The sequence below is a fragment of the Grampus griseus genome, assembly GCF_964374135.1.
Source record: "Grampus griseus genome assembly, chromosome: 16".
Taxonomy (NCBI): Eukaryota; Metazoa; Chordata; class Mammalia; order Artiodactyla; family Delphinidae; genus Grampus; species Grampus griseus.
Window position 1 is genome coordinate 55,233,389 of NC_139010.1, and position 22,630 is coordinate 55,256,018.

At 41.9% G+C, this 22,630-nt stretch overlaps 1 protein-coding gene across 1 annotated transcript in view; it reads right to left on the minus strand.

Moving 5' to 3' along the window:
* The window catches only part of BLNK (B cell linker), a 75,026-nt gene that overhangs the window by 2,254 nt on the left and 50,142 nt on the right, over nucleotides 1-22,630 (minus strand). Inside the window, exons 7-16 of the mRNA XM_082673804.1 lie at nucleotides 22,374-22,455; nucleotides 21,060-21,131; nucleotides 13,980-14,052; nucleotides 12,221-12,248; nucleotides 11,380-11,422; nucleotides 9,068-9,155; nucleotides 8,472-8,503; nucleotides 4,989-5,065; nucleotides 4,079-4,162; nucleotides 2,461-2,616 (exon numbers count right to left, since the gene is read on the minus strand). Coding sequence (XP_082529930.1) covers nucleotides 2,461-2,616; nucleotides 4,079-4,162; nucleotides 4,989-5,065; nucleotides 8,472-8,503; nucleotides 9,068-9,155; nucleotides 11,380-11,422; nucleotides 12,221-12,248; nucleotides 13,980-14,052; nucleotides 21,060-21,131; nucleotides 22,374-22,455 — 735 coding nt within the window. The remainder of the gene's footprint in view (nucleotides 1-2,460; nucleotides 2,617-4,078; nucleotides 4,163-4,988; nucleotides 5,066-8,471; nucleotides 8,504-9,067; nucleotides 9,156-11,379; nucleotides 11,423-12,220; nucleotides 12,249-13,979; nucleotides 14,053-21,059; nucleotides 21,132-22,373; nucleotides 22,456-22,630) is intronic.

Here is a 22,630-nt window from a genome sequence, read left to right on the forward strand (position 1 = left end):
TACTTCCAGATGCTATTATAATAATATGTATTTATTTTGGTATCCATAGGCTGGATAATTGGGGAGTGGGGTGAAGCTCTGATCTATTCATTCTGAGGTAGGGATGAAGATTCTTTAAGCCAAGAAGAATCACTGTTTATCAGAGTTTCCTAGCAGGACAAGGAAGTCCAGAGCCCCTCTGAGAGCTCAAAATTTATCTGAGTGAATTTCAGTACCACTAAAAAGGACAGCGCCCTCACCTACCCTTAAGCCTCTTATAGAAGTACTGGACCCCTGGGGAGGCTTTTTTTTAAAAAATTTTTTATTATTTATTTATTTATTTGGCTGCATTGGGTCTTTCGTTGCTGCGCGTGGGCTTTCTCTAGTTGCAGCGAGCAGGAGCTACTCTTCATTGCGGTGTGCTGGCTTCTCATTGCAGTGGCTTCTCTTGTTGTGGAGCACGGGCTCTAGGTGCATGGGCTTCATTAGTTGTGCTCGTGGGCTCTAGAGCACAGGCTCAGTAGTTGTGCACAGGCTTAGCTGCTCCGCGGCATGTGGGATCTTCCCAGACCAGGGCTCAAACACATGTCCCCTGCATTGGCAGGCAGATTCTTAACCACTGTGCCACCAGGGAAGTCCCTGGGGAGGCTTTAGAATGTAACCATCCATCCAAAGTCACTCTGTCCTACTAGGATCACCACCATATTCTACTACTGATCACTGTTGAGGAGCATATAGTTTAAAAAATTTGTCATATCAAGGTTTCAGTGAGAATGAATGTTTTTGTGAGTAGGGAGAAGCAGACAGTTCTGTTAAAGTTTAACTGGTGTGAAATGATAATGCAATCTATATTTTAAAACCCATTTGGTCTTGATCAGTGTTTTGTGTTTTCAGAGTTTTGCATTTTCTAACTATCTGAGACTTTATTAAAAGCAAAATAAAACTCCAAACTATAAAACTCCTCGAAGAAAACATAGGGAGAAAGCTTCACGAGACTGCATTTGGCAATGATTTCTTGGATGTTACACCAAAAGCACAGGCAACAAAACAAAACATAGACAAATAGGACTACATTAAACTATACTACAAAGTTATGAGTTCTTTACATATTCTGGATATTAACCTCTTATCAGACACATAATTTGCAAATATTTTCTCCCATTTCATAGGTTGCCTTTTTACTCTGTTGATTGTGACCTTTGATGAACAGAAAATTTTAGACCATTTTATTATACCATATACAAAAAAAAATAGACTCAAAATGAATTAAAGATTTAAATGTAAGACCTGAAACCATAGAAATCTCAGAAGAAAACATAAGCAGTATGCTCTTTGACATTGGTCTTAGCAATATTTTTTGGACATGTCTCCTCAAGCAAGGGTGACAAAAGCACAAATAAACAAATGGGACTACACCAAACTAAAAAGATTTTGCATAACAAAGGAAACCATCAACAAAAGAAAAAGGCAACCTACTGAATGAGAGAAGATATTTGCAAATAATATGTCTGATAAGGGGATAATATCCAAAATATATAAAGAACTCTTGTAACTCAGTATCAAACAAACAAATAAGCAATCTAATTAAAAAATGTGCAGAGGACCTGAGTAGACATTTTTCTGAAGAAGACATGCAGATGGCCAACAGGCACATGAAATGATGCTCAACATCACTAATCATCAGGAAAATGAAAATCAGAACCACAATGAGATATCACATCACACCTGTGAGAATGGCTATTATCAAAAAGACAAGAGACAATATGCTTGTGAGGATGTGAAGAAAAGGGAACCCGTGTACACTGTTGGTGGGAATGTACATTGGTACGACAACTATGGAAAACAGCATGGAGATTCCTCAAAAAATTAAAAATAGAACTGCCATATGATCCACCAATTCCTATCCTGGGTATATATCCAAAGAAAATGAAAACACTAATTCAAAAAGTTATGTACACTCTGATGTTCATACAAGCATTATTTACAGTAGCCAAGATATGGAAGCAAACTAAGTGTCCATCAAAAGATGAATAGGTAAAGATGATGTGATATATATATATACAATGGAATATTACTCAGCCATAGAAAGAGTGAAATTGTGCCATTTGTGACAACATGGGTGGACCAAGAGGGTATTACACTAAGTGAAGTAAGTCAGACAGAGAAAGACAAATACCATATGATTTCACTTATATGTGGCATCTAAAAAACAAAGCAAACAAAATGCCAAGTCAGACTGACCTCATTAAGCAACAGGATAAAAGATATAGCTTTTACATCATACCAGTCTTTCCTCCTCTCCGTTCTCTCATAGGATATACTGCCCAAACATAGTATTTTATCTCGTACTCTATGACAAGGTGCAAGCCTTAGGCCAGGTACTCTTGTATCCTTTCTCCACATCTCTGGCACCTAATACAGTATGATGGCATTGTGCTCAAAACATAGTTATAGAGTTGGATTAGAAGAGAAATTACTGACCTCTTCACCAGTTTTCTTTCTGCCCAAAGCATACTGTTTTGTTGCTTCAATAAATCGCACAGGGATATTATATACTCGCTTATTAAAAAATACAACTAGTGTATATGGCTGTTTGGAATCATGGCCAGAGCTTTTCCGAATAAGAAATGATCCATCCTGTTTATTAAAAGAAAGAATAATTATGATTAGTGTTACTTGTATTTCCATAGGTTAAAAATCAGTTTATGAAAAATACCTATATTATATTCAAAAGGTAATTATTTAGGTATATGATTTTTATTACCAATTAGAGCTTGTTTTATTATTTTGCAAGAAAATACTTCAGTAAAAATATATACTTACAGAAAATTCTGAAAGAAGTAAATGCTGGCATTTTGAGGCACTAAATAAGACCTTATGTTTATAGGCTTTGGAAATGTGTGAAGGGACACATTAAGATCAAACCTAAAGGGCACTCTTGAACTAGGAACCATGTTCACAAGTTGCCTATGAATAAAAAAATATATCAAACAAATTCCATTCAAAAGTGCTATAAGAAGAAAGCAGATATTGGGAATCAAAACATTTCAGCTGATAAAAATTCTCTCTCCAAAAATTTATGTTGAAGCAGAAAAAATATTGTAACACAACATTCCAAATTTAATTAAATATCTTGTAAAATATTCTACAATCATAAATACAAAAATTATGAACAAAAAATAGAGAAAAACAGGAAGAAGGAATGCAATAAAAGTTGATCAAACCTGGGAAAAAGCACTTACCTGGTGGCACAGTGGTTAAGAATCTGCCTGCCAATGCAGGGGACATGGGTTCGAGCCCTGGTCCAGGAAGATCCCACATGCCACAGAGCAACTAAGCCCATGTGCCACAACTACTGAACCTGTGCTCTAGAGCCCATGAGCCACAACTACTGAACCCACGTGCCACAATTACGGAAGCCCTTGCACTCTAGGGCCCGTGCTCTGCAACAAGAGAAGCCACTGCAATGAGAAGCCCGTGCACCACAACGAAGAGTAGCCCCTGCTAGCCACAGCTAGAGAAAGCCCACACACAGCAAACGAAGACCCAGTGCAGCCAAAAAAACCCACAAAAAACCAGTATATTCTGACAAGGCAAGGTGCAAGTGGGCGGAGAAAAGAGAAAGAAAAAGAAAAGTGGCACTTTAATCTTGGATTGTCCAGACTGTTCTAGTGTTCCTATATGACTGGGCTTCGACTCTCCAAAAATTTCCTTCCCAGTACTTTTTGCCACCTTGATCCCAATCTTTTATCCCAAGCATTGATCCAAAATAGTCTGTTACATTTCACTCCTGGATGGATCTCATGTAGCACCAAGCCTTACAGAGATCCCCTCCAGAGCTTTCTTCTCTTCCACTATTTGGAGAGCAGTGGAGCCTATGGATCCGTGTGTAGATGAAAGGATAAGCAGCAATACAGAGGAACAAAGAAAGAGGGAGGTACTTCAAAGAGAGGAGGGGACGGCAGTTCCTCTTGAGTAAGTAAAGAGAAAAGATCCCTGCATCCATAATTGTTGCAATTACTTAATTAGCATATTATCGGGATGACAACTGTGCCGATATAGGCTGAGGGCACAACATGAGATTTTAAAATGGTCAGACCTTGTTCGATCTGTATAATGCCTCTTCGGCCGACTTTCGATCGCAGGCACCAGCGTACCATGGTTTACAGTGAACGTCAGCTTCCTGTGAGTGAGAGGGCATTATTAAGCATGAGATGGCCCTTCAATGACACTGAACCTTCTGTGCACTAGAAACAAAGTCCCATTTTGCATTACCAGAAAGGCCTAAGTACATTTGGGCTAGTAATCTGAAGATGAGTTTTATGCTTCTTTTGATCAACCACAAGGATTATAATTGACTTTTCCCCAATTTGGCTGTAGGGGGTAGACTTAGTATTTCAACTTGAGACCTAATCCTGCTAGATTCCTGGACCATTTATTACTTTCTCCTAAATAAGTTATAATCTCCCTCTCTATTATGATCTTACTGTTGCTTTTTGGAGCGTTTTATAATTTCCGAAGTGTTTTTACAAATATCTTATTTGATTCTTGTAACAACTTTGAAGGCAAGACGAATACATGCTATCATCCCTATTTTACATTTGAGAAAGCTTAGAGACTTGCCCAAGGGCACACAGAGTCCTTTCTCTGTCTTTTCCTAAACTATGCTATTTTATGTGTTTTAATATCATATGCCTCCACAGATCTATTATGAAAAAATTACATAGTTTAAATAGAATCTATGTGAGAGGAAGAACAATAAAAACAACACACTTCTTTGCTAGTTTTGAAGAAACACCAATTGTTATTTATGGCATCCAGAATACAAATTAGTATAAATGGAGCAAAGTCTTAACAGTTGGGAAAAAAATGTATTCTGTACCCATCAGCAAATGACAACTCACAGGCTCACTTAAAATAGAATCTGTTTCCAAGCTTCACTCCAAAGTCTCTCTTATAAGAAGTCATGCCCTTTCCTGCAGTTTACTGATAACGAGTTCATTTCATACCTGTTCTGACAAATTGGAATTAGATGAAAAGCTGGGTAATGGGCCATCCACAGTTGGGCTTCCCCCTTCTGGAAATCCTGAAAGGGATTTGAAAAATCAGTGGATCCCATTATATCTTGAGCAGTTACTCTGCCTATACCTCAACACTGTGCTGGGAGCTACAAGGAACACACACACTGAAAAATCACACACATAAAAAAAATCACACACACCAAAAAATTCTTAAGAGTTGTGCTTCTCGAAGTGAGGTCTGAGGACCCTGGGAATCCCCAAGATTCTTTCAGGGCGTTTGCGAGGTTTTTTCTAAATACATATCTCTGTGAAGCCCAATTTTCCTCATATACTTCGACCAGTAAAACATATTGTAACAGATTGAATGCAGACGCAGATATGAGAATTCAGCTGCCTCTGTTATTCCAGGCATTAAAGAGATTTTAAAAATGTAAAACAATGCCACTCTTCCCCCTAAATTTCTTTTGTTTGGAAAATATATTTTTTTCATAAAAATATGTTGTTAACATGTAGTGAGTTTAATATTTTAAAAATGGATTCATAAATGTTTTAAATGTCTTCTAACTAATACATTAAATATCGTTAGAAAGAAACACATAAACCATAGTTCTTTGGGTCTGCAGTGATCTTAACAGTGTTAGAATGGTCCTGAGGTCAAAATGATTGAGAATTTCTGCCCTAAGGCATAAACTCCCTCAGGGAGTTTACCATCTAAATGTGGAGACATGGAGACACATGAAATGGAGAAAATACTTAGCTGTATTCATTCATTCATTCATCCACTCACTCATTCATTCTTTATTGTGTACCTGCCATGGATCAAGGCTTTGGGAGTATACAGCAGTCAACAAAACAGCAAAATGCCCCTCCCTCTTGGAGCTTAAATTTTAACGGAGTGAGATAGGCAATAAAGACATAAGTAAATATATATAAAATATTACAAAGTCGTAAGTGCTATGAAGAAAAGTAGGCAGGGAAGTGGGTGGGGGATATCTTCGGATAAGTAGTATGTTTAAATAGGCTGGTCAGGGAGAGCCTCACTGAGGTGACACTTGGGTAAGATCTGTAGGTGGAGAGGGAGGAGGCCTGTGGATATCTGAGGAAACAATGTTGCAGGTGTAGGGAACAGTGAATGCAAGGGCCTGGCATATTTGAGGAATAGAGAGGGGGCCACTGTGCCTGGACTGCAGTGAGAAAAGGGGTGAAGAATAAGGGATGAAGTCATACAGGAGGTGGTGAAGGGACCAGGTTTGTGGGACCCAGTGGACACTTAGCATGACTTGGGCTTTAACAAGCATGGTATGGGAAGCTTTTGGGGGGTTTTGAACAGAATAGCGTGATTTGCCTGTCTTTTAACAAGGTCACTCTGACTCCAGGGCTGGAAATAGATAGAAGGGGGCAAGAGCAGAGAGAGGAGGTCAGTTGAGTCTTGCAAGCCCAGGCAGGAGGTGATGGTGGCTTGGAACAGATGGCATCAGCAGAATTAGCAAGGGTGACTGGATTCCAAATGTATTTTGAAGGAACGGCTGGAAGGTGTGAAGAAAGCAAGTGAGGGGACTTCCCTGGTGGCGCAGTGGTTAAGAATCTGCCTGCCGATGCAGGGGACACGGGTTCAAGCCCTGGTCCGGGAAGATTCCACATGCCGCAGAGCAAATAAGCCCGTGAGCCACAACTACTGAGCCCGTGTGCCACAGCTATTGAAGCCTGCACGCCTAGAGCCCATGCTCCGCAACCAAAGAAGCCACCACAATGAGAAGCCCGCACACCGCAACGAAGAGTAGCCCCCGCTCGCCGCAACTAGAGAAAGCCCACATGCAGCAACGAAGACCCAATGCAGCCAAAAATAAATAAATACATTTATTAAAAAAAAAAAAAGGAAAGCAAATGAGGAGTCATGGGTGACTCTAAGGTTTTTGACCAGAGCAACTAGAGTTGTCCTTTCTTAGGAGGGGAAGTCTACAAGAGAAACAGGCTTAGATGAACCAACTGCTTCAGATAAAAGTGCCCTGGACATTCAAAGGTGACAGCCACCATTGTTAACAGGAGGGAGCAATGAGGGCTTGGCAGGCCCAGGAGGGCTGAGTATGAAGGAAGGCTGTGTTCTGACAGGTGGGGACAGTATTCCCGGGTGGGAGCAGCAAAAATAGGGTGGGAGGTCACGCTCTTCTAAAGTACGTAGTACAAGGAGGTTGGTGGTTTCCACAGTTTGGGCAGTTGGGGGGGTTCAAGGCTGACATTTTCTGATCCCTGAATATGTGCCAGCCCTGTCCTGTTTCTCGCATCTTAGCTCACTTTGCCTTCACTTCCGCCCTTTATGGGAGGAGCTATCAGACCCCATTTTACAGGTGACGTCTTCCCTGACCACAGCAGCCCTCACTGTCTCCATTCCTCTCTGTGCCCACCCACTGCCACCTTGCTTTATTTTTCTTTATATCACTTTAACATTTGCCTGATATTGTATGGCTTATCCAGTTGTTTATTTCTCCTCTAGTAGAAAAGAAGCTCCATAAAGGAAGGGGCTCTGTTTTATTCACTGCTGTATCCTCTGGGTCTAAAATATTGCCTGGCACATGGCAGACAGTCAATAAGTATTTGTCAGTTGAAAGAATGACTTGGGTTGAAAAACAATAAAGGGTATAATAAAGCTTTACGTAGTAAAAATACAATAAAATTTCTATAGCTATACCATTTCACTTTGTGTTCAGAATTTTAGAAAAGTTTCTTTTATTTAAGATGAATCAAAAATCCAATTAAAGCCTAAGAAACAGATTTATGTTTATATAAACACACATACTTTTTGTATATAATAATTATTCTCTTTATTTAAATTTATTGAATCTTGATTACTTTGGAATATTTTCCAACTTATCCATGTACAGGAGGGTTTTATTTTGTGTTTTCATTTTTTTCCTACATTGAGTAGAAAGTAAATCAAGGTTTGGGCAGCTGTGTTCTGTGAGTCTGACTTCATATATTTTTAGGGTATTGTATTATTAGCCTAGGGAAAATTATCCAGATATCTGCCAGATCTTCTTTTCAGGGTGCCCTCTGTAGATACATTTTACGATCATTAAAATGTATTTTAGATTCAATTTAAATAGCTATCATTTACTGAGGACCTTCTATGTACCAAGCACAATATGCTGTTTTACTTAATCATCTTATTTTGAAAATAGTTGTATTGTTGTTGTGAAAAAAATTAAATAAATAAAGATGACCAGTATGACCAGTAAAATATTCAATCAAAACTAAAAAAGTAAAAATGATCTCAAATCTATTTACTTTTCAGAACAGCTCCATGAAATAAATATTCTTGGCCCCGTTTTACGGATGAGGAAACAAGCTAGAGAGGATACTAAGATACTCCAGCTGGAAGAGGCAGTGTTGCCCTGGACCCCCAGGTGGCTCAGACGTGAAGAGCCAGCCTTAGCCGATACCTGATATTGCTCTCCGTGCCTTCATTGTACTTACTTGGCAGAGGTATGGGTTTTTGATGAATTGGTCTGAAAGGAAGAATTTCAGATTAATTAAAGGGCAAAGCACAAGATGAATAAGTTTGACTTTTTGCTTGCACTGAAGATACTCAGAACAGGTGCATCACAAAAGATCAACAGGAATGGCCAATAAAACATATCTAAAGATAGGAGAGGCACCAAAACCTTCAGGATAAGTAAAATTGTCCCCTTTAATTTTATAAAAAGAGGAGACTTGACTAGTGTTATTTTTTAGTGAAGTCCAATAATTAACCCAAATATTAGTTCAGTCTCTGTAATTCTAAGCAGTTTTTTTTAAAGTTGTTACCTACTTAACACCTTTTTAAATTTAATTGCGAAGCAATGAAATATTAAATCTTTACCAATCACAACAAGCCAGTGTTTCTGTGCAGTATAACAATGCAGGTGTTAAGGAAACTTTAACTTTTTTGGCCACACTGCGCAGCATGTGGGATCTTAGTTCCCCGACCAGGGATTGAACCCGTGGTCCCTGTAATGGAAACGTGGAGTCCTAACCACTGGACTGCCAGGGAAGCCCCAAGGAAACTTAGTTTTAAAGGAAAGAATTCTTACTTCTGGGGAGGAGGAGGAAAAACTTGTGACTGCATATTTTCTTGTCTGTGACTAGACCCTCGGTGGCGTTCAGCAGGTATAGGTTTTTCTGCATTAAGAAAATTATCATAGTAGGATTAGGGTGAAATGTCTGTCTCCATGCCCAAACTCAGAAACATCAACCAAGAGGAACCAGATTTGGTCACATGTCTTCCCATGAGCATGTCTTTCACCAGGATGTCATCCCTTTGTGCACCTGTCAGTGTGGTGGTGTGTCTGAGCTATTAAGACCAGGACTCCTACTCAGCGGTGTTACAAGCACACCCTACCACCTCTGCATTCACCTCTTGGCAATGTACAAATACGTGGGGACTGAACCTGTGGAATCTGGACCTTTAGGTGTGTGATTACAAGTAAAAGCCAGAAGATGGGCAAGCTTTAGCCACCCCTGATTCCTATGTGGCCTCCACATAGGTGTTACAACACCCTGCTGTGTCTTCATTAGTCATAAGACATGGTATAAGTAATTTCTTACTGATAAGAGGCAAAATATCAGCGTTTGAGAATGATCTACTTTTTTGAAAATTGAATTGAGCAAATTCAAGGTTATCCCTATAATAACGTTAAATCTCACTTGCATTTCACTCTTTTCCTGAGTGAGAGAGGAAGGGGTGGAGTTATAATTAGTTCACAGGGAAATGTGCATAACCTGAAATCTAAGAAGTTTATGGTGAAGAACATTTATTGCTGAACCACTAATAAAAGTGATTATAAATTATTGTAATGCTTTATTCTCCCTCGAATTTCGTCTAGGGTGTGTTAAAGTCTGGGTATGTCCAAAGGTCTGTCTCCTGCATGGAAGAAAGTTTGAGAACTACTGATCTCCCACTAGAGGATCCCCAAATAAATAAAAGCAGTAAGAACTCAAAGACTCAAATAAATGATGATAGACTTCAGGGTTTCTTGAGGTGCAGAGAAATTCAGAGGTTTTGAATCTCTGAAGATTGTTTCAAGTTTGTGGCAAGTTACTTCGAGCTGCCACGTGAGATGTTTTGTTCATGACTTTACAACATGGTAATTTCAGGAGAAACAGTGAACACTTTGGTTTCCCACGGCCTGATGAGCTTTGACCACCCCTGCTTTTGCGCCCGTCCTCCAGGAGGCTTCCTTCCTAGGTCAGAAGAGACCGCTCACCCGCTTTGGGTTTGGATGGCCATTGCCTCTACTCTTGAAATGAGAGACCACACTCCTGCACTGGGAGCCCTTTGGGAATGAGGACACCCGAGCCGCATGGGACATGCCAAGAGCCTGTTCTCTGATGGTTTTCAGAAGCTTCTGAAGCCATGAAATTTGCACAGGGTTGTACTTACTTCCTACAGAGTCTCACCCTAATGCTCCATTATCACTCCAAGCTCCCTGCTCAGCAGGCATGGAAGACTGTAAGGAATGGAAGGAGAGCAAGGCAAAAGCATCAGGAAAGGCAGAAGAAAGCAAGACACAGGAAGGGAGCGGTACCTCAGGAACAGCCTGGGAGAAAGATGTGGGAAATGATGTAAAAAACTCAACAGAGCAGTCAAAGCAGACAGGTGAGTTGTAATGCACATTCAGAAAATGTCTACCGTCCATTGTGAGACCAGGTGTGCCCACATTAACTCAGGAAATGGTGAGCTTTTAACATTGGGTACCTTCAAGATTGGAATTAGACGGGTGCAGGATTTTAATTTCTATATAGTGTTTTAAGTGTTGAGATTATGGATGATTCTTCTTCTTTCTGTTTTTTTTCCCCCAGTATTTTTCAAATACAAATATTTTTTTAATGGGAAAGTTCTAATAAAAAGTATACATAAGGGTTTTAGGTTATGATAAAACAAAGGAAGGGAAGCATTGAAGATGTACTAAGATAGATGTTTGAACTCAGGAAACATTATTTTGAAAACTTAGCACAAGAACTTGTTCGAACAAACAGGTTTTTAAAAATTCATTACCTTAGCCATTAATTCGAAGATACATGACTGGCTCTAAATAAGTGTTCACACCTATGTAACACTGTGGCACTGTTTCTGGCAAGTCATATCTGTCTACAAACAGGCAGGTTTTGGGCATGTAGACTGTGGCCTGCCCCAAAGGTGCAGCCTGGCATGCGCAGGTCCTGATCAGCTTTGCTACTCACTACTCATGGCAAAGTAAAGACTGTTCTGTTTAGAAAATTGAGTTTTATGTTCACAGTTGCCTTATGAATAATTAAAGAAATTTAGAAATACATTTGTATACAAATCCTTAATCAAAATAACTTTCGGAGGACATGCTCATCTGTCAAGGTAACATAGGCTTACCTTCACAAGCACTTGAGGCATTCTGTTGAGAGACAACTGGAGTCTATTTAAAAAAAAAAGAAAGGCAAGGATCTTCAATACAGTGTTATGTGGAAATAAAAGTCAAAGCAATCTTATTAAAATAAATACTGGGGGAGAACATTTCTTTGATGCATAGCTTTTTTTCAGTCACAAGACCAACAATTAAAAACACACAGTCCCCCGGCCCACTTTTGCATTAACTGACAATGGACTGGAAGTGTGTCAGGGAAGGAGCAGTGTCATCCTGGCCTCCCCACTCTGTCAACAGGGTTGGTGGATACCATGATCCCCAGCAGCTGCTGGGCAGTAGCGCTTATGCAGTGGAAATCTGGCATCCGGCTTTGGTCTCAGGGCCCCACCGTCTTGGTGTTTGTAAGGGACTGTAAATGTCAGGCTACAGTATAGGTACCAGGTCAAGGTGGGCTTCCTCGAATAGTGGGCTGGCCCAGGTTCCCCACGTTCTGCCCAGAAGTTGAGTGTACTCAGGCCTTTGTGCCTGATACGCAGTTGTCAGTCATTAGTTCCCAGGCCTGTGGGTGGGAAGCAGACACAGGGGAAGACAAAGGTCTTGGGACGCAGGGAGCCTGACCGCTGATCGGCCGTTCATATTCAGTGAAGCCACCGGGTTCAGGGAGGATGTGACCCTCCCATGCAGCATCTTCCCTACCCAGGTGAGGATTCCAAGTTTCTCTTGGACTGTCTGGGCAGCAACATGATTGCTGTGTTCACCTTAGCGGGAAGCATCGTCAACTTTAAATAAGTGGACAAGAGTAAACATTGCGGGAAACATGAAGCACATTTAAAAGCAGAATTAACGCACCGTCTTCAGCGGCGTAGCTGTTTTTTTCCTGGGGGATGAAAAGAGATTGGCTTTGTTAAAACACAACAAAGATAAAGAGGAGCTGATTTTATTCTCAAATTTAAACTAGAATAGTGAAAGTGATACAGGTGTGTAGGAAGACTATCCTTGAAGGGAAGAGAGGGATGAAAGCAGGATTTAGCCATGATCCTTCATAGCCTCAGATAGGGTCTGCTGACAGATGGCAAAGGGGTTAATGGGGATAAACAGGAGGACCAGTTGCCAGGGAATCAGGATAACTGAGCTCTTGTTCCAGTTCTGCTACTGATTACTCTGCAACCTCAGGCCCGTTTCTCTCAGCTGTGAGGGCCAGTCTGAACTTTAGTTTCTTCATCTGTAAAATGAGGACCAGAATCAGCGTTTGCAAAGTGTGTATGTAGAGCCGTCCCTTCCCCCAACAGCACCCCAGGGCTACTGTCTTGGGAAGGAGGGTGGAGACACGAGGGTGGCCAAGCAGGTACGTTTGTAGCCAGCACCTCCCCACGCCAATGTTCCCCCTGCTTCAGGTGACTCTTCTCTGCTAGACGTCTGCCTAGAATTTCATTCCAAACAGATAAACCCAAGACCAGCACAACACAAGTTTGAAACCCACTCTGATCTCTGGTCCTGAAGGTGCTTGCCTGACCTAACGTACTGGTTTGTCTTAGTTCAGTAGAGATTGGGCTCTAATATTGCTAAGGCTTTATAATTCTCTTCTGTGTTTATTTTGAATACTGGCTTTCTCTCTATCTCTCACTTTGTTTTGGCTGAGAGCTAGAAGATTGGGGGAAGAATACTAACAATTCCTAAGTGCCTCTAAGACGCCTGGCACTGGGTTAGGCTCTTCATATATTTTTTAAATCTCACACTGTCCTTTTTAAATGGGTGTTTTTATTACATTTTAGAGATTAGGAGACTAAGTAACTTGCCTGAAGTGGTAAACCTAAGCCAAGAGAGAAGTGTGCAGAATTTTGTTCAATAAACCCCTGAAATGGAGAATTTCTTTGCTTCACTCAGAGGCAGAATTAAGGCTATAACCACGCAGGCTTGCTTTGGACAGATTTAAATGTGCTTTTAAAATAACCTATTGAGCCAATATGAAATTATGGGGTCACTGTTTGTAATATTAATACGTTACATTCACCCAATATCTTACAAAGCTCTTCTAAGTTCAATGAGAAAGAATGCCTCTCTCATCTCCCTTTTGAAAGGAACCTTGGCAGTGTTGCTTTGATTGAACACCCAGTGCATGCTGCTCTGTGTACACATTTGTTTGCAGATCACTAACTACTTGGAAGAGAAACCGAGGAGTAGAAAGTAGGAATGAAACCTGCTAGTGAGTCTTAAAATTATTCAGGTGCTGGAGCTTGTGTCTTGTGGAACACAAGTCAATGAGCTCAAGATTTAGCTATAAGTTTATGGGAGGAAAGACTACTAGTTTTTGATGTCAGCAGGGACACCCCTAGTCCAACTTGAAGCATGCATGGGTGTGGAGAACACCAGGGCAATAGGGTTTCATTTCCACACTCTTCAGGAACACACCTATTGTAATGTTAGGTGCACCTGCATATGAGCTTGGGCAGGTATGCTCTTCTGAATGGAAACAGCAGAAAAACACCCCCCTCTGGCCCCCAGATTCTCAAGCAGGACTCCTATGTGGATTCCAGGCAGCTCTGCTCACAGCAGTGATGGAGACCATACACTGAATTCACAGAGTTGCTTCTCTGCAACAGGAACTTACCCAGCCCTGGGCAGTGGGGATGGTGCAGCAGGTGAAGAGGTTGACTTAGAGTCCCAGGCCCCGCTCTTTCGACCTGCGCAGACATATACACAGGTCAGTCTCTAGCCCTGAACTGAGGGCTGATGGTCACAGTGAGCTGGCCTTGCTGGCAGGCTCAGAAATACATGCACATTTTTTCTTACTTTCAGCTAAGCATATATAAGTAGTTACATTGAAGTTTTGGGGGAAAACCTATAGGCAAAGGTGATGAAACATTTTATAAATGCCAATTTATAAGCTCAGAACTAGGATGTTAATTAGGAACTCCATCTAAACATTGCTAAATGACCTTCTTATTTCCCCCATGGGACAAGTTCAGAGCCCCTGATTCTGTGGGTTCAATAAGAGCTCACAAGGGTTCCTATGGAAGGGAGCTAAGAGCTCTCACACTTGTATCTATATGCACTGCACAAATGTGCACAACAGCAGTGCCTAGAGACAGAGGGGCACAGACCCACCACTCCTGATCACACCTATAGACACTGCTCATTCCTAACCACATTTACACAGTACACAAACCTAACCTCACATTTGGAGAACACTCATTCATTCATTCATCTCTGAGTTCTTAGGGCCTTCGCTCATTGCAGAAATAAACAAATGGAGAGAAGCAGCAAGCTATTACCCAAATCTCATCTTCTGAAGTCACAGAAGGGACCCAGAGGGCCTTGTCCCCCACGCCCATTTCCCCTCCCTCTACCTGAAGATAGAAGCCAGAGCATCGTTATGAGGGAAGAAGGTGAGAGACAGGCAGAGATTCACTGCTGAGATAGGCAGCAGGCCTGGATGCGGAGAGGCCAGAGCTAAGCCAGCTCCCCTCAGCGTGTCCCAGCTGCCTCCTCTCAGGCTGATACCGCCTGCCTGGACATTACTGCTCAGTGAGATAAAGGCTCTCTACTGAATTAAATTGAACTGAATAAATGTTTTAATTAAGAACTTACTACATTTATAAGTCCACAATTCCTAATGGACTTAAAGGGGATACTCTGTACATATAGGTTGGACTTGCCCACAGTATGTATTTGAGTTTGCAAGATAAAGCACACATAAGTAAACACTGAGGTAATAATCTATTAGCAAGAGTTATTGAGAACCTGGTATGTGTAAAGCCCTTGGAGGCACTGTGTTAGGGGCTGTGGAAGAGCTGAAGAAGTAGACATAGGCTTCTGCACTCCCAAAATTTATAACAAGAGAAGACACATGCACCCCCATGCCACCTCATCTGACAGGACCACCTATTCCAAACACAAAAAAAGGGAAAAAGTCCTCGAAAAGTATTAAACACAGAGATCATAAAGTTCATTCTCATGTACTTGACTAGAGAGAGGCCTTCAGGCTCTCACTCAGAGCCCATTTACTCTTTCTACACATAGTCCTTACATAGGGCTAATTTCCATAAGCACTCACCAGTGGCATCTGGTGAAGGAACGGCCCCTCCCATGTAACCCTTACTTAGATGTAAGCTGACCCTGATGGGATTTTTAAAAACATTTTGAGAAAGAGACTACATATGGAATTATTTTTTTTTTGCGGTACGCAGGCCTCTCACTGTTGTGGCCTCTCCCATTGCGGAGCACAGGCTCCGGACGCGCAGGCTCAGCAGCCATGGCTCACAGGCCCAGCCGCTCCGTGGCACGTGGGATCTTCCCGGACCGGGGCACGAACCCATGTCTCCTGCATCGGCAGGTGGACTCTCAACCACTGCGCCACCAGGGAAGCCTCATATGGAATTTTTAACATTTCCTCCGACAATAAACTGAAATGTCATCTGAATGTGTAGTAGTATGAGTCTGTGTTTTATTAGCAAGGGTATCAAGTTGATATTGTTCTTCACATTCTCAATACTTAAGATTCACATTGTGAAAATACACTTTGCTACTCATAGATGTTGATAGAAAGTTTTGGGGAAGAGAAAAAAAATCCCTCGTCTGAAAAATAAGGAAGCAGAAAGAAGGTCTAAGTCAGAATTTCCTCCCAGGGGTCCCCTCTCTTTTCACCAAGGGCTCGCTTGGCCTGAGCATGTTATTGTTGTCATATCTACTGCCTGGCTTCTTTACTAAGCTTCCCTTTCCTTCATATCTGCAAACAGTTGGCCAACGTCTTCCTTTCCCCTTCCCTCCTCGTAAATAACTTCTGCAGTCAGAGGAGAGGGAGGGGCATGCTGGCTGTCCTCTGTGGTGGTGGAGTCCAGTACAAGCTCTGGTTTTGCATCAGGAAGACAGGGTTCCAGTTATTTCTCCACCACCAAACTGGCTGTGTGACCTCTTACGAGCCACTGTGTCTCAGTTTCCCCCTCTGTGAGATGGGGATGCCACTAGCTACTTTATCTAACACAGAGTTACTGTGGTTAGGTAATAAGGTAACTTTGAACATGTAAAGAATTAGCCAAATATAAAGTAATATTGCTGGAAAGGGACTGAAAGTTTTGAGGGTCAAAAATGTTATGCTAAGTGAAAGGAGTGAGATGGAAAAGACTGTATATTATATGACTCCATCTATATGAATGTTTGGAAAAGGCAACTCTATAGCAACAGAAAGCAGATCAGGGTTACCCAGGGCTGAGGATGGGAACAGCATTGACCACAAATGAGCATAATGGCTCTTTTGGAGTTGGGGTAGGCACAGAAAGTTTCTAAAACTGGTAGTGCTGGTTACAAAACTCTATAAATGTAATGATTTACAAAAAACATTGAATTATACATGTAAAATGAGTGAGTTTTATGATACATAAGTTATAGCTCATAAAGGATCTTAGTAAATATGATTATTGCTATTTTCATTTTCTCATCTTGTTATCTACCACGGCAGTATCTCTAGGTGCCGGGCACTGTGCCAGGTACTTCACATGTGCCACTTCTAGGCCTCACATAACATCAAGGGAAGCAAACAGAGGCTCAGAGGGGTTAACGGGCAGGGCCAGGGTTGGAAACCAAGGCCATTCAAGTTGAAAGCCTAGGCAGGCAGTGTCCTCTCTAGCCAATATCTCATAATGTTACTCTGGGGCATGATTTGGCATGTCAGATTCACTTGCTGCTTCTCCCTTATGTGGGGAAAGATTAGTGAAACAGAGGGCTGCTTTTGTGAATGCCCACGGGAGGATGGAGAGTTACTCCTCGTAGGCCAGTGACCCTCTCTGCCGCCCTGGCTGAAGTCAGACCCCGGGGCATGGCTGGGGTAGGACAACACTGTACCCTTCTCATTGCCAGGATCCCTGCTTCCTGGCCAAGCCGAATTCTTGGTTGGAAAGCTCCAAGGGAGAAACTGGGGATGCAATAGAGGGAGATGTGTCCAAAAGCTTACTAATAAAAGAGAAAAATCATCTTTGTTTAAATCATAGGGAGCAAAAAGTTATGTTAAGGTTTGATTTAACAGCACAGGCCTTGCACAAGCTGGTGCTTACCGAAGTTTCTTAACTTGGAAAACAATTTACCCTTAGTTTTTCCTTCTACCACGTATATTTTATACATCATCCTCTTTTCAGTTTTGCATACAGTGGTGGTAGGTTTCCTTATTCTTAATGATCTCAGTGTTGGCATTGTAAGCCCTTGGGATTTAACTCTCTTTTAGCTGTTATAGACACCCTATTATCATTAGTGGGGCTTGCATACTAGCCGAAGCATCCCTTACTCACAGGTACTATATGAACTCTTACAAAATACATAAAAGAGATTTAATTTAACAACTTAAGAATAATTTGGGCTATGGGTAAAATTCTGCTTGCATATCAGCAGGGCATTGTAAATTCCTAAACTCCTCCCCTATTTTAAGAAATAAAGAGATAGAATACTTCAAAAATGCTGTTTACTTAGAGCAAGCTCAGAAATACATGCTCTGTCTACCCTTTTCTGACAAAAGCTACAAATTAGGCAGAGGTTGCGCTGCCTTCTTCTAAATGCTCATTTAGAGATAAAGCACAATGGACTTCAGTCTTTCAGTTTGTTGAGACCAGTGCTTCTTAACTGGGAGTGATTTTGTCCCCCTCCCCCAGGGACTTTCTGCAATGACTGGAGAAATCTTTGCCTATCACTACTGGGGAAGGGGGTGCTAGTGGCATCTAGTGGACACAGGTCAGGGATGCCGCTAAACAGCCTGCGATGCACAGGACAGCTCCAACAAAAATCACCTAGCCCCAAACACCAGCTGTATTGAGGTTGAAACACCCCCGAAATTTAGAGTAAAACTTTATATGGAAAGGAAGAAACACTTCTCTGAGGTGTGTACCGGGTGATGTGCCAGGCTGGTCATGAATCAAGGCAGGTTAAACAAGGGATTCTGAGCAATAACAATAATAAATCACAAAGCTATCATTTTATGAGTGTGATTCATATCTTTTTACTCATGTAATTCTCACAATACCCCTAGGCATAGGTGCCATTTTCCCCTTCATTTTTTTCAGGAGAGGAAACTAAGAAACAGAGGGATTACTTAGCTTGCTCAAAGTCTGGCACCTAGTGAGTGAAGACTTGGACCCTCTGGCTTTGGAGTCTGTGCTAACTCCCGCTACTGTACTTCCCAGTATGGAACATGAAGGAGAGGGAGAGCCGACCTCTGCACCTAATTCGCTGTGTAATCTGCGGCCAGCAGCTTATTAGCCATCAAAGAGCCAAAAGCAACATTAACCAGAGGCAAGTGTCGTGGCGTGGGACTTTAACAGAAACCCTGAAACCTTAGCACTTTCATGATGCCTATCAGGGAACTTTCTGAAGCCTTTAAAGACAATGATCTGTTATTTAAAAACACAGGCAAGTAGTCTGATTATTCCTTTTATAAAAATCATCTCTGAAAACTGTACTGTTTGCACACTCAGAAACTCGCTCTAGCTGTGCAGGTTTGTTCCCTACCCACGCCCCGCCACGTCCCCCCGCTCAAGTTATCTCACTTCCTTCCTCCTCCTGAACTTCCTCCTGTCTATATCCAATAATCATTTAACCAGGAAATTATTCTCTTGTTCAGGTTTGGTTTCTTCATCTGATGCCTCTAGTGATAAAATATAGCTATACTAGGTTAATATAAAAACTAATGAATAAAAAAATCCAGTGGGCTAATGCCTTCATGATGGGGCCATGTGATTCCTTAAAGACAGCCAGAGTTGGGGGACTCAATCTCTCTCTCAACCAACTGACCCATCTACCATTTCAGCACCTACTCTGAGCCAGGTCCTGTCTAGGCCTTGGAAACACAGCTATGAGCAAGACATGGAGCTGAGAGTCTTATGGGAAAGACAGGCTGATTGGAGTACTGGGTGTGTTTTAGGAAGGAGAGGTCTGTGTAAGGCAAGAAGAGCATTTTAAGATGTAAGCACCAGAGAGTATTAAACTATTACTCTAAAGGAGGGTTTAAGCCTTCATTTATCTGTATCAGTGAAAGGTTCTCTATTCCAGTAATAACAGCCCTTCTGAGTTATCAAGTGTCAGGAGTCTCCGTTTCAGTTGGGACCAAAGCGACCTTGCCGTGACGTTTTAGGTTGGTGTGTTGACATTTGTTCCCAGAAATTAAGATGAGCTGGATAAGATGGCTCTGACCTCTAGTCCCCAAGTATAAAAACCCTGTGGATTCCGAGGGCGAGGATAAATAAGAACTTGTGAAGAGGATGAGCAATTGCACAGGAAATGAGTCTAGGAAAAGATTTTTAAAAATACTCTTCTTTCATTTTCTCTCAAGGAGCACGTCCCTGAAAGCAGAGGTCAGTCTCCCAGTCTCTGTGTTCAGCCTTCAGGTCTGGGACAGAAGGGAGAGAGAGAGAGAGAGAGAGAGAGAGAGAGAGAGAGAGAGAGAGAGAGAGTGTGTGTGTGTGTGTGTGTGTGTGTGTGTGTGTGTGTGTGTGTGTGTGTTTGGTACAGGGTGGGGGAGAGGAGAAGGAGAGAATGCTGTTGAGGAAGCTCCTGCACTTCTCTGTGCTGTAAAAGGGTTGGGGTATGGGCGCCACTCAGTACTGTGGGCCTCAGTCTGGGGCTTGCCAAACCCTACAGGAGACATCTAGGAACCACTGAGTGTTCATGGTTTGGGTAGGGATGACATGGTAAAAACTAACTTTGTAATGGAATGAAGCTAGCAACATTTGGAGGGGGTCAGAAGCTCATCTCAGTGACTGAGGAGAGAGCCTAGAGGCAAGATTATGGCTAGTGGACTCTGTAAGACAGAAGGTATGAAGTGATAAAGTGAAGAAAGCCTGGCTCAGGTGGTGGCAACTAAAATAGAACAGCAAATTCAGGAAAAAGCAAAGCAGAATTGGGACAGAACATGGGCACTCTGAGACATGGAGCCAGAGGCTGATGTGTAAAGAGGAATAAGGATGCCCAAAGAGTAAGGGTGTTGGATGCACTGAGCTTGAGGTAGTGGGAAGGTCAGTGTGTTCAGAAGGGAAGAAAGGTCAAGGTTGGACACCAGAGAGTTATCAGCTTAGACCAGAGAAGTGAAGCCAGAAGAATGGATAAACCAGGAAGAAGTGAAAAATACTACTCTACCGAGCACCTACTGTGTGCCAGGCACTGCATTAAGCATTTCCCATTCACAATTTCAGAATTCTCCTGTCTCAGGGCACGGGCTATCGTCTCCATTTACCGATGAGAAAATGTGATGCTTGGAGAGGTGAAGTACAGACCCAAAGTGATACAGTTGATAATGGGGAGCACTGGGATGCCTGGCCCATAACCCAAGCTCTTAACTGCACGACGTTCTGAAGGAAGAGCAGAGGGCTGAGGCTGAACGGTGCAGGCGTCCTCAGTCAGGGGAGGGGAGAAGGAGGGCAAGCCAGCCAAGTGCCCAGAGAGGTAGGATGAAAAAAAGGACTTGTCTGATAGAGGCACAGGGGCATGGGGGCGAGGGTCCCCTCACATAGGTGCCCCCAGACGGTGGATGAGCCTGAGGAGAAGGCCTCTGTTACCATTTATTAGGACATTTGGATATACAGGGATTATTTCTTAATATTTGCTCTGAGTTGTTTGTTTTATTTAGAACAGATTAAAAATGAAACCCCCAAATGTAATCATTTCACAATAAAAAAAACAGAAACAAAACCACCAAATCTTGTGTACACTCTACCTGAAGCTGTCCCTGGAGGTGAGGCTGGCTTTGAGAAGTTATTTGGCTTGGTTGATCTATTCACCATGGGAGCTGAAACACAAAATCACACCTATATTGTAATTATATATATACACACACACACATACACACACACACACACATATACATATATAGTAGATAGTCTACTGAGGGAGATTCACACTTATGGAAAAATGCATTGTGGAAATGATGGGTCAGACCAGAGAATCTGCAAAGAATGGGGGACACAATTAGTAAGCCACAAGCCATTAAAAGAAGCCTTCTCAGAAGAAAATAACATTTTTAGAATGAATATATTAATAATTAAAGTGAATACTGGCTTGGAATTTCATTTGCCAAACTGGGTGTCTAGGAGATGAAAGAGTTTGTTTTTTTACCAGGAGACGTGCATTGAACTAACAATGGAGGGGCCAGATTAATAGCCCCACCTTCCCTGCCACACGTAACACACATAGCACATATCATTCCTCTTGGATTTTGTAGGTTTTTGGGGGGTGGAGGTGGGGGCATTTAATTTGTATTTATTGTTTCATGGTGATGGGTGAATTCAGAAATTCTGGTGGGTCTAGAAGCTGTCGGTGATATTTAGGGCGTGGGAGAGGGCTGCGACGTGATGGCAGTGTAAAAACCGAGTATTGCTACCTTGGAGTCAAGTTTATTAGATGAGTAATGTTACTTGAAGAGGCAGCGTTTATACAGGATTATATTTTCCATAGCGACTATATCCAGAGTAATCACACACTGTTCCACACCTCATCTGAGGCTATGTGGCACGGGCTTTTGGAGATGATTTGTTTGTAGCTGCGTTTGTTATTTCGTGAAGGATTTACAAGTGAAATGTCTCTCATGGGCCTGAGATAGTACTCAATTTTAAAGAATTAGAACATAGCATATTTTACTCTTTCATTTTTTCAGTCCTCTGCAGAAACTGTTCTGGGGCAATATTTGTAAGGTCAACATGGTGGCTCATGACTTTGTGAGTATTAGGTTTTATAAGAAATCCATTCTAAGTGAGTAGCTAAAGAGAAGAACTTAGGTGCTTTTATACCTTGAGAAGAGAGTATTAAATCATGGAAGAGGATGGAGAAAGAAGGGTAAAGGCTATAAAACACAGAGATGGGTTGCTCACTATGCTCTCTGTTCCACTAGCCAAAGAAGGCAAATGCTACGGCCACAGAGGAGAGAGGCCTGGGCACTATCATTTCTGAGCCCCTTAGAGCTCGCTACCAAATGGTCTTGTATGCCTCTATCAACTGCAGAAGTTTTCAGGTGCTTAAAACTACAAACTCTTGCCTTTTTCAGATGGGGGTGAACTGTCTTCTGTGGGATGAATATAGTTTTCATCTTCATCTTCCACAGGGACCACATAATCAGCCTAAAAGAAATACAGAAATGCTGTATATTCAGAGTTTACTGCATAAGAAGCAGTGATATTTAGAAAAATCTTCTGAGATATAATCCATATACCATTAAATTCCCCAGTGTAAAGTAGTTTGGTGATTTGTAGTTTATTAACAGAGTGTGCAACCCTCACTGCAATCTAGATTTAG